The following is a 20,001-nucleotide window of genomic DNA, read 5'->3' as shown; positions in this document are numbered from 1 at the left end:
GGAAGTACTTCATGTAGGAAGTGGCCTTTAAGCTGAACTTTGAAGGAAGTAAGTAGGGCTTTCAAGAGACCAGGGTAAAGAGTATGTTTATTCCAAGCATAGGGGACAGGCTGTGCTAAGGCAGGGAGGTAGGATGTGGAGAGCTGTGTGTGAGGAACAGCATGAAAGCCAATCTGACTGAAGCACAGATTGCATGAAGGAGCATACTATTTAATAAGGTGGTAGAGGTATTTTGGAATCACATCATGAAGGACTTAAGTCTGTATTTGCTCTTAGATGTAATAAGGAGTCAGAAATTATTGAGCAGCAAGATGGTACAGTAAGACCTGTTCTTTAAGAATGTTACTTTGGCATCTGTGTGAAGGATGGATTGGAGAGGGGGGACACTTGAGGCAGGTAGATGTGGTGAGGGCCTGAACTGGCATTGTAGCAGTGAGAATGGAGAGAAAGAGGCATATCAAAGGCATATTGTAGAGATAGAATTGGCAAAGCATGGCAGCTGATTAGTAATATTAGATAAGGAAGAGTCAGGAGTCAAAAACAATGCTGAGATTGTGAACCTAAGTAACTTGAAGTAACTCAGTAGTAACAAAATAGGCAAGTTCAGAAAAGCCCAAGATTGTCTAGTCCATATTCTATTCTGCAGCCAGATTAATTTTCTTGAACATAAATTTCTTCCTTCCTTCCTTCCTTCCTTCCTTCCTTCCTTCCTTCCTTCCTTCCTTCCTTCCTTCCTTCCTTCCTTCCTTCCTTCCTTCCTTTCTTCCTTCCTTCCTTCCTTCCTTTCTTCCTTCCTTCCTTTCTTATTTTTTGGAGAGGGAGGAAGGGCAATTGGGGTTAAGTGACTTGTCCAAGGTCACACAGCTAGTAAGTGTGTCAAGTGTCTGAGACAGGTTTGAACTCAGGTCCTCCTGACTCCAGGGCCAGTGCTCTATTCACTGTGCTACCTAGCCACCCCTTGGACATAAATTTCAAAATGAAATTTTACTAATCATGAATCTTCAGTTTTTCTTTGTTTTGCACTTCAACTCTAAACTTTAAAAAAAACTATTGTGAACTTAATTATAGTAACACTTATATGGTGCTTTAAGTTTTACAGTGTACTCTACATATGCTCTTATTTGATCCTCACAACAACTTTAGGAGGTAGGTGCTGTTATCCCATTTTACAGATGAAGAAACTCAGGTGATTTGCCTGGGGTCACATGGCTAAGTGAGACAGGATTTGAACTTGGGTTTTCCTGACTTCATATCTGCCACTTTATCAACAAGCATAAATATGTCACCAGTGATACATGGTACTTAGTTAGGATAGTTTGAGCATTTTTGCTTTTAGAGCACAAGATTTACTTTAAGGAGAGCCAGGACAGAGAACTGAGGAAGCCTGGCCTGCACCCTTGAGTGTACATACATACTTTTGATAGAAATTGATACAGTTCTTTAAAGCAATATCACAGAATGTTAAAAACTGAAAGGGATCTAAGTGGTCATCTATTCCAATTACTTCAAACAAGAAAACTGAAGCCCAGAGTTTATTTTCTATTACCCTAAAATACTACAGTTAAAACACAAAAGAAAATGAATTTACTATTATCTATTTGGGCACTTTGTAACCTTACTTATCAGCTCTTGGGTTCCTAACTAATAGCTTATTTATCTCTCATTTGGCTGCCACAGGCCATTTTCATGGTTTATAGGCTATTTTGTTTCAATTTGTACTCAGCAAAAGGCTTTGGGGGTATAACTGCCTCCTGCCTGGTCTCTGCTACTTAGTTTTTGCATGCAAATCTCAGCAGGTTCTTAAATTAACCTACTATAACTGTTTCTGTAGCCCTCTAGAGTTTAGCTTCTGCATTTTTCCCCCTCTCTGAGTGGCTTTGATTTGTTACTTGTCATAGATGCAATTAATGTAACTTGTGTTCTCATCTGTTTTTAATTGCTGGATACCAGCCCCAAGGCATGAGTTTCTGGTCGGGATAAGTTCTACAGGTGCCAAAAGCCTCCTGTGAACAGTAGGGCAAGCATAAGTGAGCAGCAAAGTGGGCATGGACTTGAGAAATCTGAATTGTGCAAAACAGCTACTAAAAGTTGCCATCCAGGAAATGAAAGAACCAGAAAAGTTCTATCACAAAAGGGGTTCACACAATCAGTGAAGTCCAAAATCCCTTTCAGGTAAATTAGAGAGTTTTCACACATTTAATGAAGATTATTTCTTTCTTTTTTTTTTATTTTAGCTTTTTGGAGGGGGGAAAGTAGGGCAGTTGGGGTTAAGTGACTTACCCAAGGTCACATGGCTAGTAAGTGTTAAGTGTCTGAGGCCGGATTTGAACTCAGGTCCTCCTGACTTCAGGGTTGGTGTTCTATTCTCTGAACTACCTAGCCTCCCCATGAAGAGGATTTCTTTTTTTTTTTTTAAGCAATCGGGGTTAAGTAACTTACTCAAGGTTACACAGCCAGTTATTTCTGGGTGTGGTGCTGAGTATCTGAGCCCGGAATGGATCCCAGGTTATCCCGACTCTGGGGACGGTGCTCTTACTCACTGAGCCACCTGGCTGTCTCTAATGAAGAGGATTTCTTAAGTGCTTATCATTTGCTGAGCAAGCAATGTGCTCAGCATTGGAGGGAAAACTACAAAAGCAGAAAAAATACCTGCCTTCCAGGTGTTTGTATTCTAATGGAGGAGACAATACACATATAGCAGAATAGTGCGCAGGAAAGGTCAGTTCAATCCAGAAAGTAAGGGAGGATAAAGGGAACCAGAGTGGAGTAAATTGGCACAGCCCATCCAGGTGCTGTGGCTGAGTTGTGATTTGATCATCATTCCAGAAAATGTGGAAGAGGACCGGTCTGAGAGGCACAGTTCTATGAACAGTGGCAAGGCAACTGGTGAGACCATCCAGGAGAAGGAAGCAAAGCATGACTAGGGCCTGCCTGAAATAGAGGGCCAGATGAGATAGCTATCAATCAGGGGATCCAGGGTAGGAGTTCAGGGGATGAAATAGAGAGCAAACACATACTAGTGTGTAGCTTGAACAATTTCTCAATCTTACTGCTGTGCTTTTCTATGACTTATGTGGCAGGGTCCAGTACCAGCAAAGCTCATGACTATAGCTAGTAACAGACAGTTGGATGAGATGGGAAGTATAGAAAAAAAGTAGCAGTTTTCATGGATATATAAAGGAATTTAGAGGTAGAAGGAAATAGAACTTATCTTATCCAACTCCCTTCTTTTGCAGATAAAGAAAATGAAGCTCACCGAGCCTGTGACTTAGTGAGCAAATTTTGTTCCTACCCCTAGGTAACTGAATCCTTATATTTTATTATTGAGTTTCTTACTAGCCACTCTGTTAAAAAAAAAATGACGCTGACATTTTACTGGTATAGGGAACTCCAGGTGAGCATATCTCCTCTAGTAATGGAGATCATCACCTTTTCTGCTATTTATAGTCTTGGAGAGTTGCCAGGGGTACTGAGAGGCTGAATGACTTGGCCAGAGTCACAAAGCCATTGTATGTCAAAGGTGGGACTTTATCTTCCCTACTCTGAGACAAGGTCTCTATCCACTTTAATACTCTGCCCCTCTGAATGATTTATATTTGTCAATAATACTGCACTGGAGTCAGTTAGGACAGTAATTCTCAAACTATTCTTTATCTCCCTCTTGGTCATCTGTTGCCTTTCTTATTAGATATTTGGATCTGGGTGCTAAGTGATCAGCACCATGGATTGTAGCTCATTCCCCATAATAAACCCAAACCAGTTTGGATTTTGCTGGGCAGTTTGTCAGAATTAGGGCTACCTAACTCCTTAGGTTCTAGACATTGTGAATGTAGAAACAGAATATGCTCCATTGGGAAATAGCTATATTAATGTCTTTATTGATAGTTGAAATGTAGAAGTTTTAAAATCCACAAACAAGTTAGTAGTTTAAATTCTATGTCTTTGGGGAGAAATATGCTGAAAGAGATGAAAAACCAAAAGAAATAAAGGAGAAAAGTTATCTTTTCTAAGAACTTGTTGCTTTGGCCTCTAATGTTACCTTATAATCTACCCTGTACATATCTTCTACATACCTAATTATTTCCATGTTTGTTTCCCCCATCAGAATATAAGCTCAATGAGAATAAGGTCTATTGTTTTGCTTTTGTTTTTATTCCCAACACTTAGCATTAATTTAGTAAACTCTTAATAAATGTTTGCTAACTGTCTGGACCTTATCTTAATCTTAATCTATTATATATATATGTATAACATCCAGATAAGACAGCTCTTGTTTACCCAGGGTTGAGAATCAGCTAGGTTGCTGCTAAAGGGGAAAGAAGACAAATTAAGTCGGGAAAGGTTCTTTTATATATAAGGACAAAGTGGGAAGAGCAGAGTGTCTATAGCAGAGGTGGGGAACCTTCAGCCTTGAGGCCACATATAGCCTTCTAGGTCCTTAGGTGTGACTTTTTGACTGGGTCCAAGCTTTACTTTTTATTAATTTTAATTTTCACTTTTAATTAAATTTTTTATATTTGTTTATTATTTTATCCTTTTATTATGGGGATTTGTTCTTTGACCTTTGGATTCAGTCAAAGGACTACATTTGAGGACCTAGAAGGCCACATGTAGCCTTGAGGTCACAGGTTCCCCATCCCTGGATAGTGTTTATAACATACTTTCATTTAGTGGCCAACAACAGGTCCCAGCCTAAGCTTCATTTGGTCATTGTTTGGGTTCTCATGGCTCAGAGTGAGTGTAAATAGCAGTTGTTTCTGATTTAGCCTTTAACTAGGTGAAAGAGATCATTCTTTGCCTCATTTCTTATCTAGCCTTAATCACTGCTTCAATCAAGCTAAGACCTGGGAAGGATTTTAGCTTAAAAAGGTCAAGGTCTCCCTGCATCTGGGGCCATCTCCAATCATCCTGATCTGTGTCTTGCCACTGGACACAGTTGACTCCAAAGGAGAGAGTGAGACTGGTGACTTTTCATAGCCCTGCTCACTTAAATCCAATTCACTTGCAAGTCATGACATCACCTTCCTGACCATGGTCCTCTTTGAGAATGAAGGACAAACAGTGATAACTCTTGAAAGAACTCGAGAATGGAGGACAGAAATGGTGGAGTTCTTTTTTATATATATATATATTTAACACTACCTATATACTCCAAGAGTAATTTTCAAAAACAGCAATTTCTGCTGACACTATTTTAGCTAATTATAGTTTTCAGATTCATTTGTTTTAATTTGCAGTTTCAATTTCCTTTTTATATATAGCCCATGCTACTTTATCTTCAAAATATCTACATAAGACTTTTTCTTTCTCGTTCCAGAATATAGACCAGTTTACATATGAGGAAATTTAGGCCCAGAATATTTGCTACTTGCCCAATGTCGTATCATTCACAAGTATTAGAGAAGTTTGAACTCAGAATTTATGACTAGGCTTTTTCCATTGTACCCATTTTTCATCTCCATGGGTATCCTGTTTGCTTTTCTCAGTTTTGGAGAGATTAGAAAGAATTGGCACTGACGCTCAATTCTTCTCTAAATATCTAAATATCTAAATATCTAAATATCTAAAATTATGGGCGAATATTACTTTGTCAATTTTTTTAAACTTCTCTAAGTACTACTTTTAGATGATTTGTTTAGAATTACAGTTGTTTGTATAGCACTTAAAAGATTGCAGAGATCTTTATATATTATAATTTAATTCTTTCAGTAACTGTGAGAAGGGGCTCAGTCCAAAGTTATAGTAACCTTGCCTCTCCTCATAAACTTTGGTAATAAGCCTTTTGTAAAATATAAAGGATACAACAACTTTCTGTTTTTAAGAAACCATAGTCATTCAGAAACTCTAATCTTGTCTCTTCTTTTTGCTTTCCTTATGCTAAAATGTTCCTGAGTTCTTTAATCCCGTCCTGTCCCTGTCCTGGATTTAGCTTCCATCTTTCCATATCCTTGTTTAGATGGAATTTCCCTTCTTGCCCTTCGTGGTTCCTCTTTCTAGTCAGGTTTAGCTGACCCTTAGCTTCCTCTTTCTATTTAGAGCTGAATGCTATGTTCTGATTTTTTCATTTTTCATATGCCTTTATTTCTCATACAGCATTACCTTTATTTCTAAGGAGATTTTTCCCTATCAGTTCTGCTCTCTGATTTCCCAGAGCTCTTTACTCAACCTGTTTCTACTCATGGCATGATGGCAAAATGAATTACATTGTAAGTAACTATAAGAGGAAAGAGTCTCCTAGTTGTCTGTTCTGGTTTTTAAAACCTTCAAAATTCCACAGTGTATTTTTTTTTTAATGATTTCTCAAGTAGCTACTTATTATGATCTTTGTTCACTTATTCCCTGTAAAATGTCTTCTTTCCCCTTTGGCAACAACCTGATTCTGAACTCCAATAAATGCCTTTTTGGGGAAAGTTAAGGAAGAAGAGGGCTTATTTTCTGAGACAGAGTAGCAGCTTTGATGTGTAAAACTACCTTGCTAGGGCAGATCACGTGAAAGCAGCATTTGTGTCAAGTCTACCAGTTATAGTGCTACTTATTGTGAGTCAGTGATCAGGGCAAAGAGTACAAATTAAATTACTGGGAGAAAAACACCAATGTCTTATTTCTAAAATTATGTATGTCAAATATATTTTTAGCTAGAAGCCAAGAAGGTGGGAGCTTAGAAGTAAAAAGATTAATGTTCAGAAGACATATTTCAAATGAAGAATGCTTCTTAATTGAGATTTATGCAGTATTTCATATCTTCCTTTTTGAAAGGTGGCATTTTTGAGTTAGGAAGAATATATATCTCATAGAGAAACTTTTTCTACCTCTGTTTTCTTTTGTTTATATAGACAAAGAACTAGTTATAAATGGAAATGCTACTAATTAAGATATTATGATATTAATTACATGGGTTTTTTTGTCTTTCCAGATTGCCTTCATGACTTTGACCCTATTTCCTATTCGACTTTTGTTTGCTGCATTTATGATGTTATTGGCCTGGCCATTTGCATTTGTTGCTTCACTGGGATCTGCTGAGAAAGAACTTGAAAAGCCCCTGGCTTTATGGAGAAAGTGAGTTTCAGAATGTGTTGAAAAGCATGTATGTGTATGTATTTGTGTAAATAAGTACTAAAGAGTTAGTGTTAATATTTCAAGGCACTAATTGGTTCAGTCACTGAATAGAATACTCAACATGGAATTCAAAGGAATTCAAACTCTTCCTCAGCCACTTAGGCAAGTCACTTAACTTCTCTCATCTCAGTTTCCTTATCTATGAAATAGGGATAACAATAGCACCTACCTCACAGGGTCCTGGGTTTTAGGAGAGATACATAATAAATGAATGCTAGTTATTAGTAGAATAGTTTTAAGAAATGAGAATTGGTCATAAAAAATTTACTAAGTTACAGAGGGATTTTGTTCTGAGTCAGTGGAATTAATACTCACATGACAAAATCAGATCCTTAAAGTATTGAATGAGTGAAACTGAAAGAACACATTTCCAACTCTAACAGTATTATAACATTAATTATATTCCCTTGCAAATCAATTTCCCTATTCTTGTCAATAGTACTAACATTTTTTTTCCACTCATAACTTTGGAATCCATGTTGAGTTTCTTTTCTCTTTAATTTGATCCTCACAGCAAATCAATCACAAAGTCCTGTGGTTGTTGGTTTTTTTTTTCAATCACTTTTTGCTTTCATATCTTCTTTTGAAATTTTGTTGCCACAACCTTTATCTAGGACTTCATCAACTAGATTATTCTGATGCTTCCAACTAGTCTTTCTGTTCCCCAAGTTCATTCTGCATACTTCCACCAGATCAAACTTCTTTTAAAAAAACCCTTATCATGATACATATTTTCTAATAAACCTTTAGTAAGTCCCCTCATGGACAAGATAAAGAACTGTGTACTAGATGACAGAACAGTTAGGTGGATTTGGAATTGATTGAATAATTAGACCCCAAAAATGTTCATTAATGGATTGTTGTCAATTTGAAGGAATGCCTCTAATGTAGTTTTCCACATTTCTTCTGTCCTTAACCATGTTTTGTTCATTATTATTATTGATTGTTTGCATTAAGGTATGTAGGGCATATTTATCAAATTTGTTGATCAAAGGAAGCAAGAAGGGATAGCTAATATAGCAGGTGATAAAAAAGAGATCCAAAAAGATTTCAAAAGGCTCAAATTAACTTGAAATTTAATTGGGATAACAATAAAGTTCAGTTCTTGGATTTTAAAAAAATAGCTTCACAAGTTTAAAAAATGGGGAGTTGTGACTAGAAAGGAGTTTATATGAAAAATGTCAGAGGTTTGTAACATACTAGAAATTTGTTATGATTTAGCAGTGCAATGTGTCAGCCAAAAAAGCTAAAACTACTGTATCAGCACAGTGCCATGTATGTAGTAGGCACTTAATAAATGTTTGCTGAATTAATAGATATGTTTTCAAGAGTGAAGGAAATGATGTTCCATATATCTTCTACCCTAGTCAGAACATATTGGAGTATTGTATCAAGTTCTGGATAAAATCTTCTAGGAAGAACATTAACAAGTTATAGCACACACAGAGCAAGGATGACCAGAATGTTAAGAACACTAAAAAACCATGCCATCTGTGCTCAAGTAAAGAAACTGGGATTTTTTGACCCAGAAAAAGATAGGGGACATAATAATAGCTGTGGTCACATGTTCTAAAGGTTGGAATGTGTAAGAGGAATTAGAATTGTTTGTTTAGACCCAAAGGGGAAGAACTAAGGTAGAAATTATAAGAAGGTAGATTTTGCCTCAATATGGCATCCAAACTCACCACCCCTAGAGTCAGGAGAACCTGGGTTCAGATCTGGCCTCAGGCACTCACTAGCTAAGTGACCCTGGGCAACTCACCTAACCCAAATTGCCTCCCCCCAAAAATATGACATCAGACTTTGTAAAAGAACTATATAAAAATGGAATCTGATGCCTTCACAGGCAATGAGTTCTCTGAGTGGGATTTTTTTTTTTAAAGCAATAGGGGTTAAGTAACTTGCTCAAGGTTACACAGCCAGTTATTTCTGGGTGTGGTGCTGAGTATCTGAGCCTGGATTTGATCCAGGTCATCCTGACACTGGAGCCGGTGCTCTTACTCGCTGAGCCACCTGGCCGCCCCTAAGCAATTGGGGTTAAGTAACTTGCTCAAGGTTACACGGCCAGGTGTTTCTGGGTGGGTGCTAAGTGTCTGAGCCCGGGATTCGATCTCCAGGTCATTCTGACACTGGAGCCAGTGCTCTTACTCGCTGTGCTACCTGGCCGCCCCCTCTGAGTGGGATTTAAGCAGAGGCTAGGTGATTACTCCTTTGGGGATGATTGAGGTGGGATTCATGATATGCTATGGGCTGGACACAGTAATCTCTGAGGTCTCTTACTTTATGGACTATACTGTAGAGAATCTTGGCACATAGTAAGCACTTAAGAAAAACTGATTGATAGGACCTTCCCTCCAAAATTATCTTCAGTTTAGCCTGTATACATCGTTGTTGTTTGTGTGTCATCTTCGCCCACTAGATTGTGAGTTTCTTGAACACAGGACTGTTTTTTGCCTTTTTTGTATCCCCAACACTTTGCATGCTGCCTGGTACACAGTAAGCTCCTAATAAATGTTTGTTGATTTGACTTGGGAGGACAAACTACATGGAACAATTACAAGAGATGAAATAAATCTTGAGCCTGATTACCGGTGTAATAGATATTTAGATAAAAAAGATTATAGAGGGTTGAAGTAATTGAGAAATACCCCTTTGAGGAGGCAGAATTTGGAAAAGGTCATAGAATAATAGATTTACAGCTGAGATCATATTGCACTTCCCTCATTTTACAGATGAGAAAACTGAGACCCAGAGAAGTTAAATGAGTTGTCCAATATCACACAGATAGCAGATGATTGTAAGCAGGTTCACTCTACCCCGAATCACTTGGCTTCCTCTAATTATAGACTTAGAGCTGCAAAAGGCCTTAGAAACATCTAGTTCATATGCCCAAAGGGCTATAAAATTTTACATATCCTTTGACACAGCAAAGAAAATTTAATAGGCAAAAATGTATATTCATCTGAACCATTATTTCAACCAATCAAGATCTTTTTTGTATCCTCATTTAATAAAATACCCTTCTCTTAAATCTATACAGATTTGATAAGTGTACCATCTGTGTTAAGAAGTCAGTAATAAAAATGTTAAACAGAAAAGTATGCTTATCTATAATCAAGTTTCTATTCATTAAGTTATCAGCACAAACTATGAAGTCTGAAATAGCTATAATTTTAAATAAAAATGCCAAGAAACCCAAAAGGCTTTCAGACAGGTTATTTTAAGTTATGGACAAAGATGCATTCTGTTTTCTGGGAAAACCTAGGAAAGGATTCCACAGTGGCACCAGTGAAGTCACAATTGGGCTATTGAGCTAACTTTGAACCATCAAGAGTCCTAGAATTTAATGAAGACTTAGAAATAGTCTCAGACTAACCTTTTATCCAATGAAGGAATTCTTTCTATTACCTACTAGCTGACAGGTCATCACTTGGCCTATTCTTAAATATACCCAGTGATAGGAAAGTCACTGTCTCACATAGCAATTTATTCCATTTTTAGACCTTTTTTAATTTGACGATTCTTCTTTCAAGCCAAACAAAATCTTACTGTCTCTTAGCTTCTACTTGGTCCTAGCTCTGTCCTCTTCTTTCCTCTCCTAGGATATCATGTTCTTACCTGACGGTGTTCTGCCCAAAGGAAGGTAAATTTTGATGTTCAAATCCTACCTAGTTAACTTGGGGTTTACTGGCTTTATTTCTTTCTCTAATACCATGCCTTAAACCCAAGTCACTCTGGATCTCATGGGTTGGGCAACAATAGGTTCCTGCAAAAGCACCACTTAATGGTTATTTTTTAGAACCTCCTGTCTTGGAGTGAATGGAAATAGTAACTTTTTCTTTCAGCCAGAAATCATAAGGGTCTTCCTCTCCCTGTTTGACTTGTTTTTTTGTTTGTTTGATTGCTTTAATTAAAGGGGTCATCCCTTGTCTCACTTCTTAAAAAAGTCTACTCACTGAATGAGCATTGCTTCACTCAAAGTGAAAAATTTGAAAAGACTTTAGCTTAAGAAGGCCCACATCTACATTGCATCCAGGATCATCTCCAGTCATCCTGATCTATATCTTGCTACTAGACCCAGATGGCTCTGGAGGAGAAAGTGAGACTGGTGATCTTGCATAGCCTTCCTTCATTCAAATCACATTGCAAGTTCCATCCTCATCTCCCTGATGTCATAGTCCTTTTAGAGAGAACGAAGGACAAAAACCACAGCTCTGCTCTAGGACCAAGCTGAGATTAGATTCGCTTAAATGAGGCATTTGTTAATTGCTTACTATGTGTTGGGCACCTGTGGGAACAAAAACAAGAAAACAAAACAATCCCTACTCTCAAGGAGTTGGAGGGAAATAACAAATAAGTGTGATGGAGAAAGGAGAGAGGAACAGGAGACAAAGGCAGGGAGGAGCAGAGTGCCAAGAGAAGAATGAGCAGCATGGCTAAGACTGTATCCAGGCAAAGGCTCGCCAATACTTGAGTTGACTCCAGCATAGTCACCCTCAGTAGGGCAAGGCAACCTGTGTGAATGTAGAGAAGAACAAATCTAATTCATTTTCCACATGATAACCCTTCAAATAGTTCAAGATGACTGTCACATAAAAGCCTTTTGTTTGGAGTCAGAGAACAAAGGTTTGAATCATGCTGAGTGACCTTGAACAAGTAATTTAACTTCCTATTACTCTAATATCTTCATTTTGTAAAATGAGAAGATTGAATTAGACAATCATTAAAGATATCTTCCAACTCTGGAGCCTGTAAGCCTATGCTTCCATTGTCTTCTCCAGGACAAACCTCCCTAATTCCTCCAATTAGTCTTCAGATGTTATGGTTTTTGGTTGCCTCACCAATCTGAATTTTCTATTGACAATTTGTCAACATCCCTCTTAAATAGTTTCTTGAACCATGTATCAGACAAAGACGTAATTTGATCTTGTCTAATATGATCTGACTATTGAGGGATTTAGAATAGCAAGTGGTAATGGGAATTAAGTGAACCACACTGACTCCATCTTGTGACTCAATTTTGGAGCTACCTCATTTCCCTTTCTATTCAATTACAGGTCTCCTCCAGTTTCTGTCTTAAAATAAAGAATAAAGAAAACTTTATTCAATTGTGGGAATTGTGAGAAAATTTTATTGCATTGTTTAAATCTAGCCCTGCATGGCTAGGAAACTAGACCACCTCTACCAGCACCTTAGAGATGCTTAACTAAAGACTGAGGTTATACTGACTAGAGACCCAGTCACAACCAAAGATTCATGTAAGGAGTTTTCTCACAATTACACATCTCAAACAGCCCATATGTCTTATCTGAAAATTTTCCCCATATGAGTTGATCAGTTATTATTTCTATGTTCTTTTGATTGAATACAGACTCTTTGGGGGAGTAGGACACCTATTTTTCTGATTTCAGGGAATTATACCTGTTAGCTCTCCTCCTTCCAACTTGGAAAGTCCTGAATCTTTCCTCCAATTAAAAATCAGATTACCTAATTTATATCCTGATTAATCATTTTCTTTTAATTAATTTTTTGATTAATTGTTTTTAGCATGTAGAAAAATCCGTCTACCCCTGTATTCAGGGTCCACTGCCAAAACTGAGGGCCCTGGAACCAATTTGTTTTGCAGTGGGCATGCATTACTTTATAAATCAACATGTTCAGAAGCTCAAATCTTCGTTTCCTCAATCATTTCATCTTTTACCTGCCACACTCTATTTTTTCCCCTTTTCCTTCCCCTACAATAAACATAATCTAATAATGTGTTAATCATTATTTAGCACTCATAATGTACTAGGCCATAGGATATACAAATACAAAATCAGATAATCCTTGCCCTTGATGAATTTATATCCTACTGAGGAGGATGGAGTATGTTCATAGATAAGTACAGGATATATACAAAATAAATAAACAGAAGTTAGGATGGGGTCACACTAAGGGCTGGAAGAGGGATCATAAGTCTCTGGAAAGAAGCAGCCTGAGATTATATTGCTTTTTAAATGTTTTGGCATTTATGTCCTTACCCTTCTTTCCCTCAAACTCTCGGTGATCCTGAGCATTCTCTGATGCAGGCACTAATTGAAGAGACAATCTTTCCTAGAATTCCATCATGCAGTCTGGGCATGCTCATCTTTTTGCTGCTGCTCACTCCCAAAGCTCCATCTCTCTTCTCCATGCCTTTGGGCTGCCTGCGCCATGCCTGAAATACTCCCCCTATTTCCCCTGCTTCTTGGAATCTCTTTTCCTTCTAAACTCAGCTGACATACCACTTTCTCTTCTCCATGAAGCCTTTCCTTATTTTTCCATGTGCTAATGTTCCCCCTCTCCAAAAAAAAAAAAAAAACCCCTACCTTATATTAATTTTGTATATGCTCTTTATATATGTAGTATTTATGTCCTTCCCTTTGGAATGAAAGATCCTTTGAAGCCAAGGACTTTCACTTTTGTCTTTATGCCCACAGTGCCAGGACATGACAGATGCTTGATGAATTCTTGTTGATTGATTGACAGATTGACAGATAGAAAACAGAACAGGGCTAAGGAGAGAACCCTGGGAACACACATTAAAGGGGTGGGAAAGGATGTTAAGAATAACAATGGAGATGGAATAATTAACAAATGCTTTATTTATTAAATCTCTTAGACTGTGAGCTCTTTGAGAGCAGGTTCTGTCTTTTGCCATTCTGTGTGGCAAGCATTCAATTAATGCTCTTTGATTAATTGACTGACTGATTAGCTTACCTTTTTTCCTATGTATACACCCTTTTCCCTATTTTCTTCCTTTTCTTTCCCCCTGCCCCCCAACTAAAGACTCATTTTTGCCAAAGCAGAGCAGGAAGTAGCAACTTGAACTTGAATTTAGTTCTGTTTTTCTTCTATTTTCGTTCTGAAGAGATCATTGTCTACATTATATAAATCATGTTAGTTTTATATAAATGATACTTTGGAAACCTTTACTAGTTAGTTTTGAGACATTTTTGTACCTTGGTAACATACAAGATGTGACCATAAACGTTTTTTTAAAAAAAATACAATGTAAGAATTGAACTTGTAATTTCAATGTATAAGTTTTTGTGTCAACCAGTCAATATATATTAAGCACCTACTATGTTCCAGGCATTGTAGTAGTTATTGGGGATTTAAATACAAAGAATAATGTCCACAAAGCAGGGGCTCACGTTCTAATAGGCACTGTATGTTAGTGAGGTTTTTTAGTGGTCACATTTTATGTTCTCATCTTACAGTGTTTCCAGGGACTAAGAAAGTTTTATTTGGTTGTTCTAGGATACACCGAATTCTTTTCCAAACCTATTACCTTTTTTGATTTCATCCAGAAATCTGATCCTATATTAACCTTTGTTTTTGTGTGCCTTGGGAAGCAACTTTAATAATTTAATAATGATAGTAAATCTTGGTTTTTGACCTAAATCTCTCAGTACCATATTTCATATAAAATTTTTAACATAATTCATAGAAAAATCATGTCAAATTTAACCTATTGCTTCCTTGGGGGGAAATTGCATGAAATATTTTAGTGCTAGTTTCAAAGTTATTGGTCATATTTGTAATTCTTTAATTTAGTATTGGGTTAGTAAATTGATACCTGACAACAGAGAAAGAAACCATAATCTTTTCTTCAGTGACCTGGTAGTTAAAATTACAGCTAAACTATATTCTGGAAAATACTTTACATATTTCTATAAAAAATTACTTTGGCCTCATTTCTTTCCTTTCTTGTGTCATCAGTATTCTCTCACTTTTTTTTTTTTGCAAACACAGCATATTTCAGAATTATGTGACGATTATTTTATTTCAGATATCATAATTATCGCCTTTTCTTACAGGGTGGTGGACTTTCTCCTGAAAGCCATCATGCGGACAATGTGGTTTGTTGGTGGCTTTCACTGGGTGAGTGTAAAGGGCAGACAGGCCTTACCAGCAGAAGCCACAATCCTGACACTAGCCCCACATTCCTCCTACTTTGATGCCATTCCTGTAACAATGACCATGTCCTCTATCGTGATGAAGGCAGAAAGCAGAGATATTCCTATTTGGGGAAGTAAGTAAATCAGTTCATGTTTGGACCAAGAACATATGTGCTTAATTTAACAGTATAAGTAGAATACACATAAAGAATTATTTTCTCATGTATGTTAATTGACTGTTTTGTGTTGAGTCTTTAATAGTTTCATTTTAAGTTACTTTCAACATTGGCTATATTATTATTTTGTTGGTGGAGCTCCCTATGCTGATGAAATCACAGATCTGTCACATTTCTGTAAATGTATTATTACTAGTATTTTTTAACTGCCAGACTCCAAATTCTCATAATATTCCATTCATGTGTATATGTATAATATAGAATTATTTTTCAACTGCTAGAAAAAAGGTCTTGAAACAATTATATTGACACTGGGAATCAAATGGTACTGTTTTCTTGGAGAATATTCAGAAACTTAGCAGTGGCAGATTGTAGAACAGAATTATGCTGACCAATTTCTCACCTCCTAAGTATTTGAAAGATATTTGAATTTGAAAAACTATCAGGAATTTTAAAGATTTTTTTGAGGTATATAATGAAGTGGTTGTTGGTTGTATAGAATTCATCAAGCTGGGGGTGGGGGACTGGCTAGGTGGAGCAGTGAATAGAGCAGCAGCCCCGGACTCAGGAGGACCTGAATTCAAATCCGGCCTCAGACACTTAACACTTACTAGCCCTGTGACCTTGGGCAAGTCACTTAACCTCAATTGCCTTGCCTTCCCCCCCCAAAAAAGCAAACAAACAAAAAAACAAAAGTCAAAAGATGGAAAAACTTAAGAGAGTGTTAAGGTATATCATCACAAAATAACTGGAAAAAAGAAGTGAGTCAAGGGATGTCCCCTTTACTTAGAAAAAAGAAAAAAAATCAAGCTGGAAGGGCAAGATACTCAGGGTTGCTGTTCCAAGGAGAAACAGTTACCGTTGACATTCACTCTAAGTCAGTAGGGCCCAAAATACATCCATTAAGTGGAGCTTGGGCAGTTGTGTTTGTCCTTTGTTTTCTAAGAGGACCATGGCATCAGGGAAATGATGACATGACTTTCAATTGACTTTGATTTGATTGAGGGAGGCCTGTGCAAGGTCACCAGCCTCACTTTCTACTCCTGAGCCATCTGGATCCAGTGAGTAGATCAAGCTGCCTGAATGGGGACCCAGCTAGTTGGGTAACTCAACTTTGTCTTCTCCCTCTCCCTCTCCTCTCCAAAGGAAGGTAAATTTTGATGGCCAGAAGCTACCCACTTAACTTGGGGTTTATTAACTAGATTTCTCTTTTCTTTCTTTCTTTCTTTCTTTCTTTCTTTCTTTCTTTCTTTCTTTCTTTCTTTCTTTCTTTCTTTCTTTCTTTCTTTCTTTCTTTCTTTTTTTTTTTTTTTCTTTTTTTTCTTTCTTTCTTTCTTTCTCCCTTTCTCCCTCTCTCTCTCTCTCTCTCTCTCTCTCTCTCTCTCACAAAACCTTAAACCAAGTTCACTCCAAAGCACATAGATTGGACAACAATAGGTCCCTGGCCAACTTCCACTTAATGGATGTGTTTTGGGCCATCCTGGCTCAGAATGAATGTCAGTCATAACTGTTTCTCTTTGGAACAGCAACCCTGAGGGTCTTCCCCTCTCAGCTTGATTTCTTTTCTTTTTTTTCTCTAAGTAAAAGGGGCCATCCTTGGACTCACTTCTTAAAGAGGCCTATTCCCGGAATGGGCATCACCTCACTCTTAAATAAGTATGTGAGAAGGCCTTAGCCTAAAAGGGCCAGGGTCTCCCATTGCATCTTGGGTCATCTCCAGTCATCCTGATGAATATCTGGTCACTGGACGGCTCTAGAGGAGAAAGTGAGGCTGGTGACCTTGCACAACCCTCACTCACTCAAATCAAAGTCACCTGCAAGTCATGTCATCATTTCCCTGATGCCCTCTTCAGAAATGAAGGACAAATGTAATAGAATTAAACAATGTATTTGACTGCACAAAAATAAATCTGCAATACGAACTTTTCCCTTTTTGTTGTTATGAAAGATCCAGTTAATGGAGAAACTAATGTAAAGTAGATAAAAAACTCTTTTCTAATTGGGGGTTGGGGGGGATGCTTTAAGTGACCATTATATTATCTCTCTCCTGTACGGATAACTCCTAAATCTATTTATCTAGTCCTAATCTCTCCCCTTAACTCTAACCTTGATTTACTAGCTGCCTGTTAAACCTGGATGTCCCATAATCATCTATGATTTCATGTCTCCAAAATGGAATTCATTACTTCTCCCTCCTCAAACCCTTCCTCCAAATTTCCCTGTTTCTATTCAGGGCACCACCATTCTCCCAGTCTTCCCTGGTTTGTAACCTCAGAGTCATCCTTGGCTCTTTGCTCTCCCTCCCTGCCTATATTCAGTCAGTTGCTAAGTCTTTGTATTTTGTTACATCCCTGATACCACTGAAGTCAGCGCAGTCCAGCAAGCAATCAAGCCATCATTTCCTATTACCAATCCAAAAGCTCATTTGCTTTCTATTCTTGTGTCTACATATATGCATGCACATTGCAATTTCTTATAGTTTTATTTTAGAAATAATTTAGGTATAGGTCAGTAGAGATGAGAGTGACCTTCAAGTTCATCTTGTCTATTCTCTTCATTTTGTAAATAACAAAATTAAGCCTAGACAGGTTAAGTGAAAAATTCAAGGTTACCCAGGTATTAAGTACCAGAGGACCTAGGTTCTCTGACTTCAAATACTGGGCTTTTTCCACTACATTACAAATAACATAAGAAAGTCTTTCGATTTAACAAGTTAATGTGTATAACCCTCAAGTTGTACATTTTTGGAACAGATATAAGATAAAGTGGAATTTTTTTCATACTATTTAATTTTACTAGTGAATTTCCTTTTCAGAAATACACTAGATCAAGATATGTTTTCTAAAAGGTATTTTTGTTACCTGTTAAACTGCCAACTCTTAAAAGCCTAGATCATTTGATGAGACAGACTGAAGGGTTGAAACCTCTAATATCTAGGGAGAAAAAAAGAGATGCACAAAAGTGAAAATGTTTATAATGACTTGGCTTTTTCCATATCTGTTATACTGGCTTTCCTTTTTATGTTGCTAGGAAGAAATGCTTTTTAGATGCTTTAGAGATCCATCACCCTCTATGCCACTCAGGTCTTAGCAGTGCATGTTGATTGATAGCATAATGGCAGTAATAATTCAGTCTCATTAATGAGATTTTTTGGATTCAACTTTAAAAGTTCAATAAGCTTTACAGCTCATAAAAAGGAACTTTCAAGTCCTGTTTCCTTATGAAAACTTATTCCAAAGAGAGTGGTGATTGCCCTCTCACCAAAAGCAACTTGATAGCATTTTGATTATGGTTTTCCAACCAAGTTTTCAGACGTACAAAGAAGCAGTTATAAAACAGGAAAAATATAGTTATCATCTTGTTTCATAGAATGCTAGAAAGTGTAAGCTCTTTGTTGCATCTTTCACATTATACCTACTCAAAAAAGAAGATATCCAGAGTTGTGACTTTGCTACTCTGTCATTTCCTGTAAGCACAGCAGATCCTGAGTTCATGAGATTGGTTCAGGCTGATACGGTTTTTGAGGCATTGTTTAATTGCATGTCATCCTGATTTTGGTGCTGTTAAAGTTATAAATTAAAAACAATTGGAATTCCAGATGTAGTTAAAGTTTGTTCAAGCCAAAAATGGACTATTTTACAACCAGTAGAATTGTAAAAGGAAGTGTAAGTAGGAGGGGCAATGCGTGCGGTAAGAAGAGGTGGGTTGGGTGTTGGAGAGCATGAAATGAACACTAGAAAAAGAAAGAAGGAAGGAGAGAAAGGAAGGAAGAAAAGAAAAAGGAAGAATGAGGGAGAAAAATAAGGGAAACAAAGCAAATTTCACTAACTGCTGAACAAGTTTTAATGAGTATTTATATATATAGTGTTTTGAAGCACACAGGCAAAATATGTTTAAAATATTAAAATCCTTTATTCAAATGCAATTATCATCTAATTACCCTAAAGTTAACCAATTTTATTCAAAGATTCAGTATTCTAGCTAATAGAATTTTCTGCTTAGCAGATGGTTTTTTGATGCCCTAGAATGAGGTTCCCAAACTTTTTTGGCCTACTGCCCCCTGCGCCCTTTAAAAAAAAAATTACTCAAGCTGTCCCTCCCCCCCAACTGAAACCTACTTTCTTTAACCCTTGAACAGTTTTTTTTAATTTGCATAATTTTAAAAATATAATTTTTTTAAATGATGCATCTTAAATTTAATAATTTATTTTAAATTTGTGGGATTTTGCACTGAAATTTTGATGATGCAGTATTGTATCAGGTAACCATATAGTATCATATTGTAGACAAGTAATTATATGCACATATTCCTGCCATTACATGCTTACCTTCAAACATTTACTTATTAAGACCTGTCAGCAGACTTGACCACTGATTAGTTATAACTTGCATTTTGTGTGTTTATTTGGAAAATAATTTTAATCACTATGACTTTAACTCTGTTACACAACAGATGAAACATGTACAAATGGTTTTTCAAAATTTTCTTCTCATCTTTTCTTTGTGCTCCCACTACCCCCTTATTTTTATTAATGCCCCTCAATTTCACCTGAGGCTACTATTGCCTCCCCCCACCTTGTTCCTGTGCTCCCCAGGGGGTGATATCAACCACTTTGGGAACCTGCAAGATTGTCCTTCTGAGGTTTCCCATTCCGGAATTTAGGGACTTTCATTCTGCATACCCCTGAAGTTCTTTCAAATATTTCAATTTCTAGTCTTACTGGTTGGTAACTTCTTTATGATTAAAAATGCAGCCTTTTAAAATTAGAATGTCGGAGTTTAGA

General features: G+C 37.1%; 1 protein-coding gene across 1 annotated transcript in view; it reads left to right on the top strand.

Moving 5' to 3' along the window:
• The window catches only part of LPCAT1 (lysophosphatidylcholine acyltransferase 1), a 156,684-nt gene that overhangs the window by 53,116 nt on the left and 83,567 nt on the right, over window positions 1-20,001 (top strand). The window contains exons 2-3 of the mRNA XM_069076480.1: window positions 6,914-7,056; window positions 14,961-15,175. Coding sequence (XP_068932581.1) covers window positions 6,914-7,056; window positions 14,961-15,175 — 358 coding nt within the window. The remainder of the gene's footprint in view (window positions 1-6,913; window positions 7,057-14,960; window positions 15,176-20,001) is intronic.

Source organism: Petaurus breviceps, unplaced genomic scaffold (genome assembly GCF_028583685.1).
Source record: "Petaurus breviceps papuanus isolate PSGF00001 unplaced genomic scaffold, PetGlider_PUasm1.0 151, whole genome shotgun sequence".
Classification (NCBI taxonomy): Eukaryota; Metazoa; Chordata; class Mammalia; order Diprotodontia; family Petauridae; genus Petaurus; species Petaurus breviceps.
Note: the sequence above shows the minus strand (reverse complement) of the source record. Positions and strands in the feature narration are given on the sequence as shown.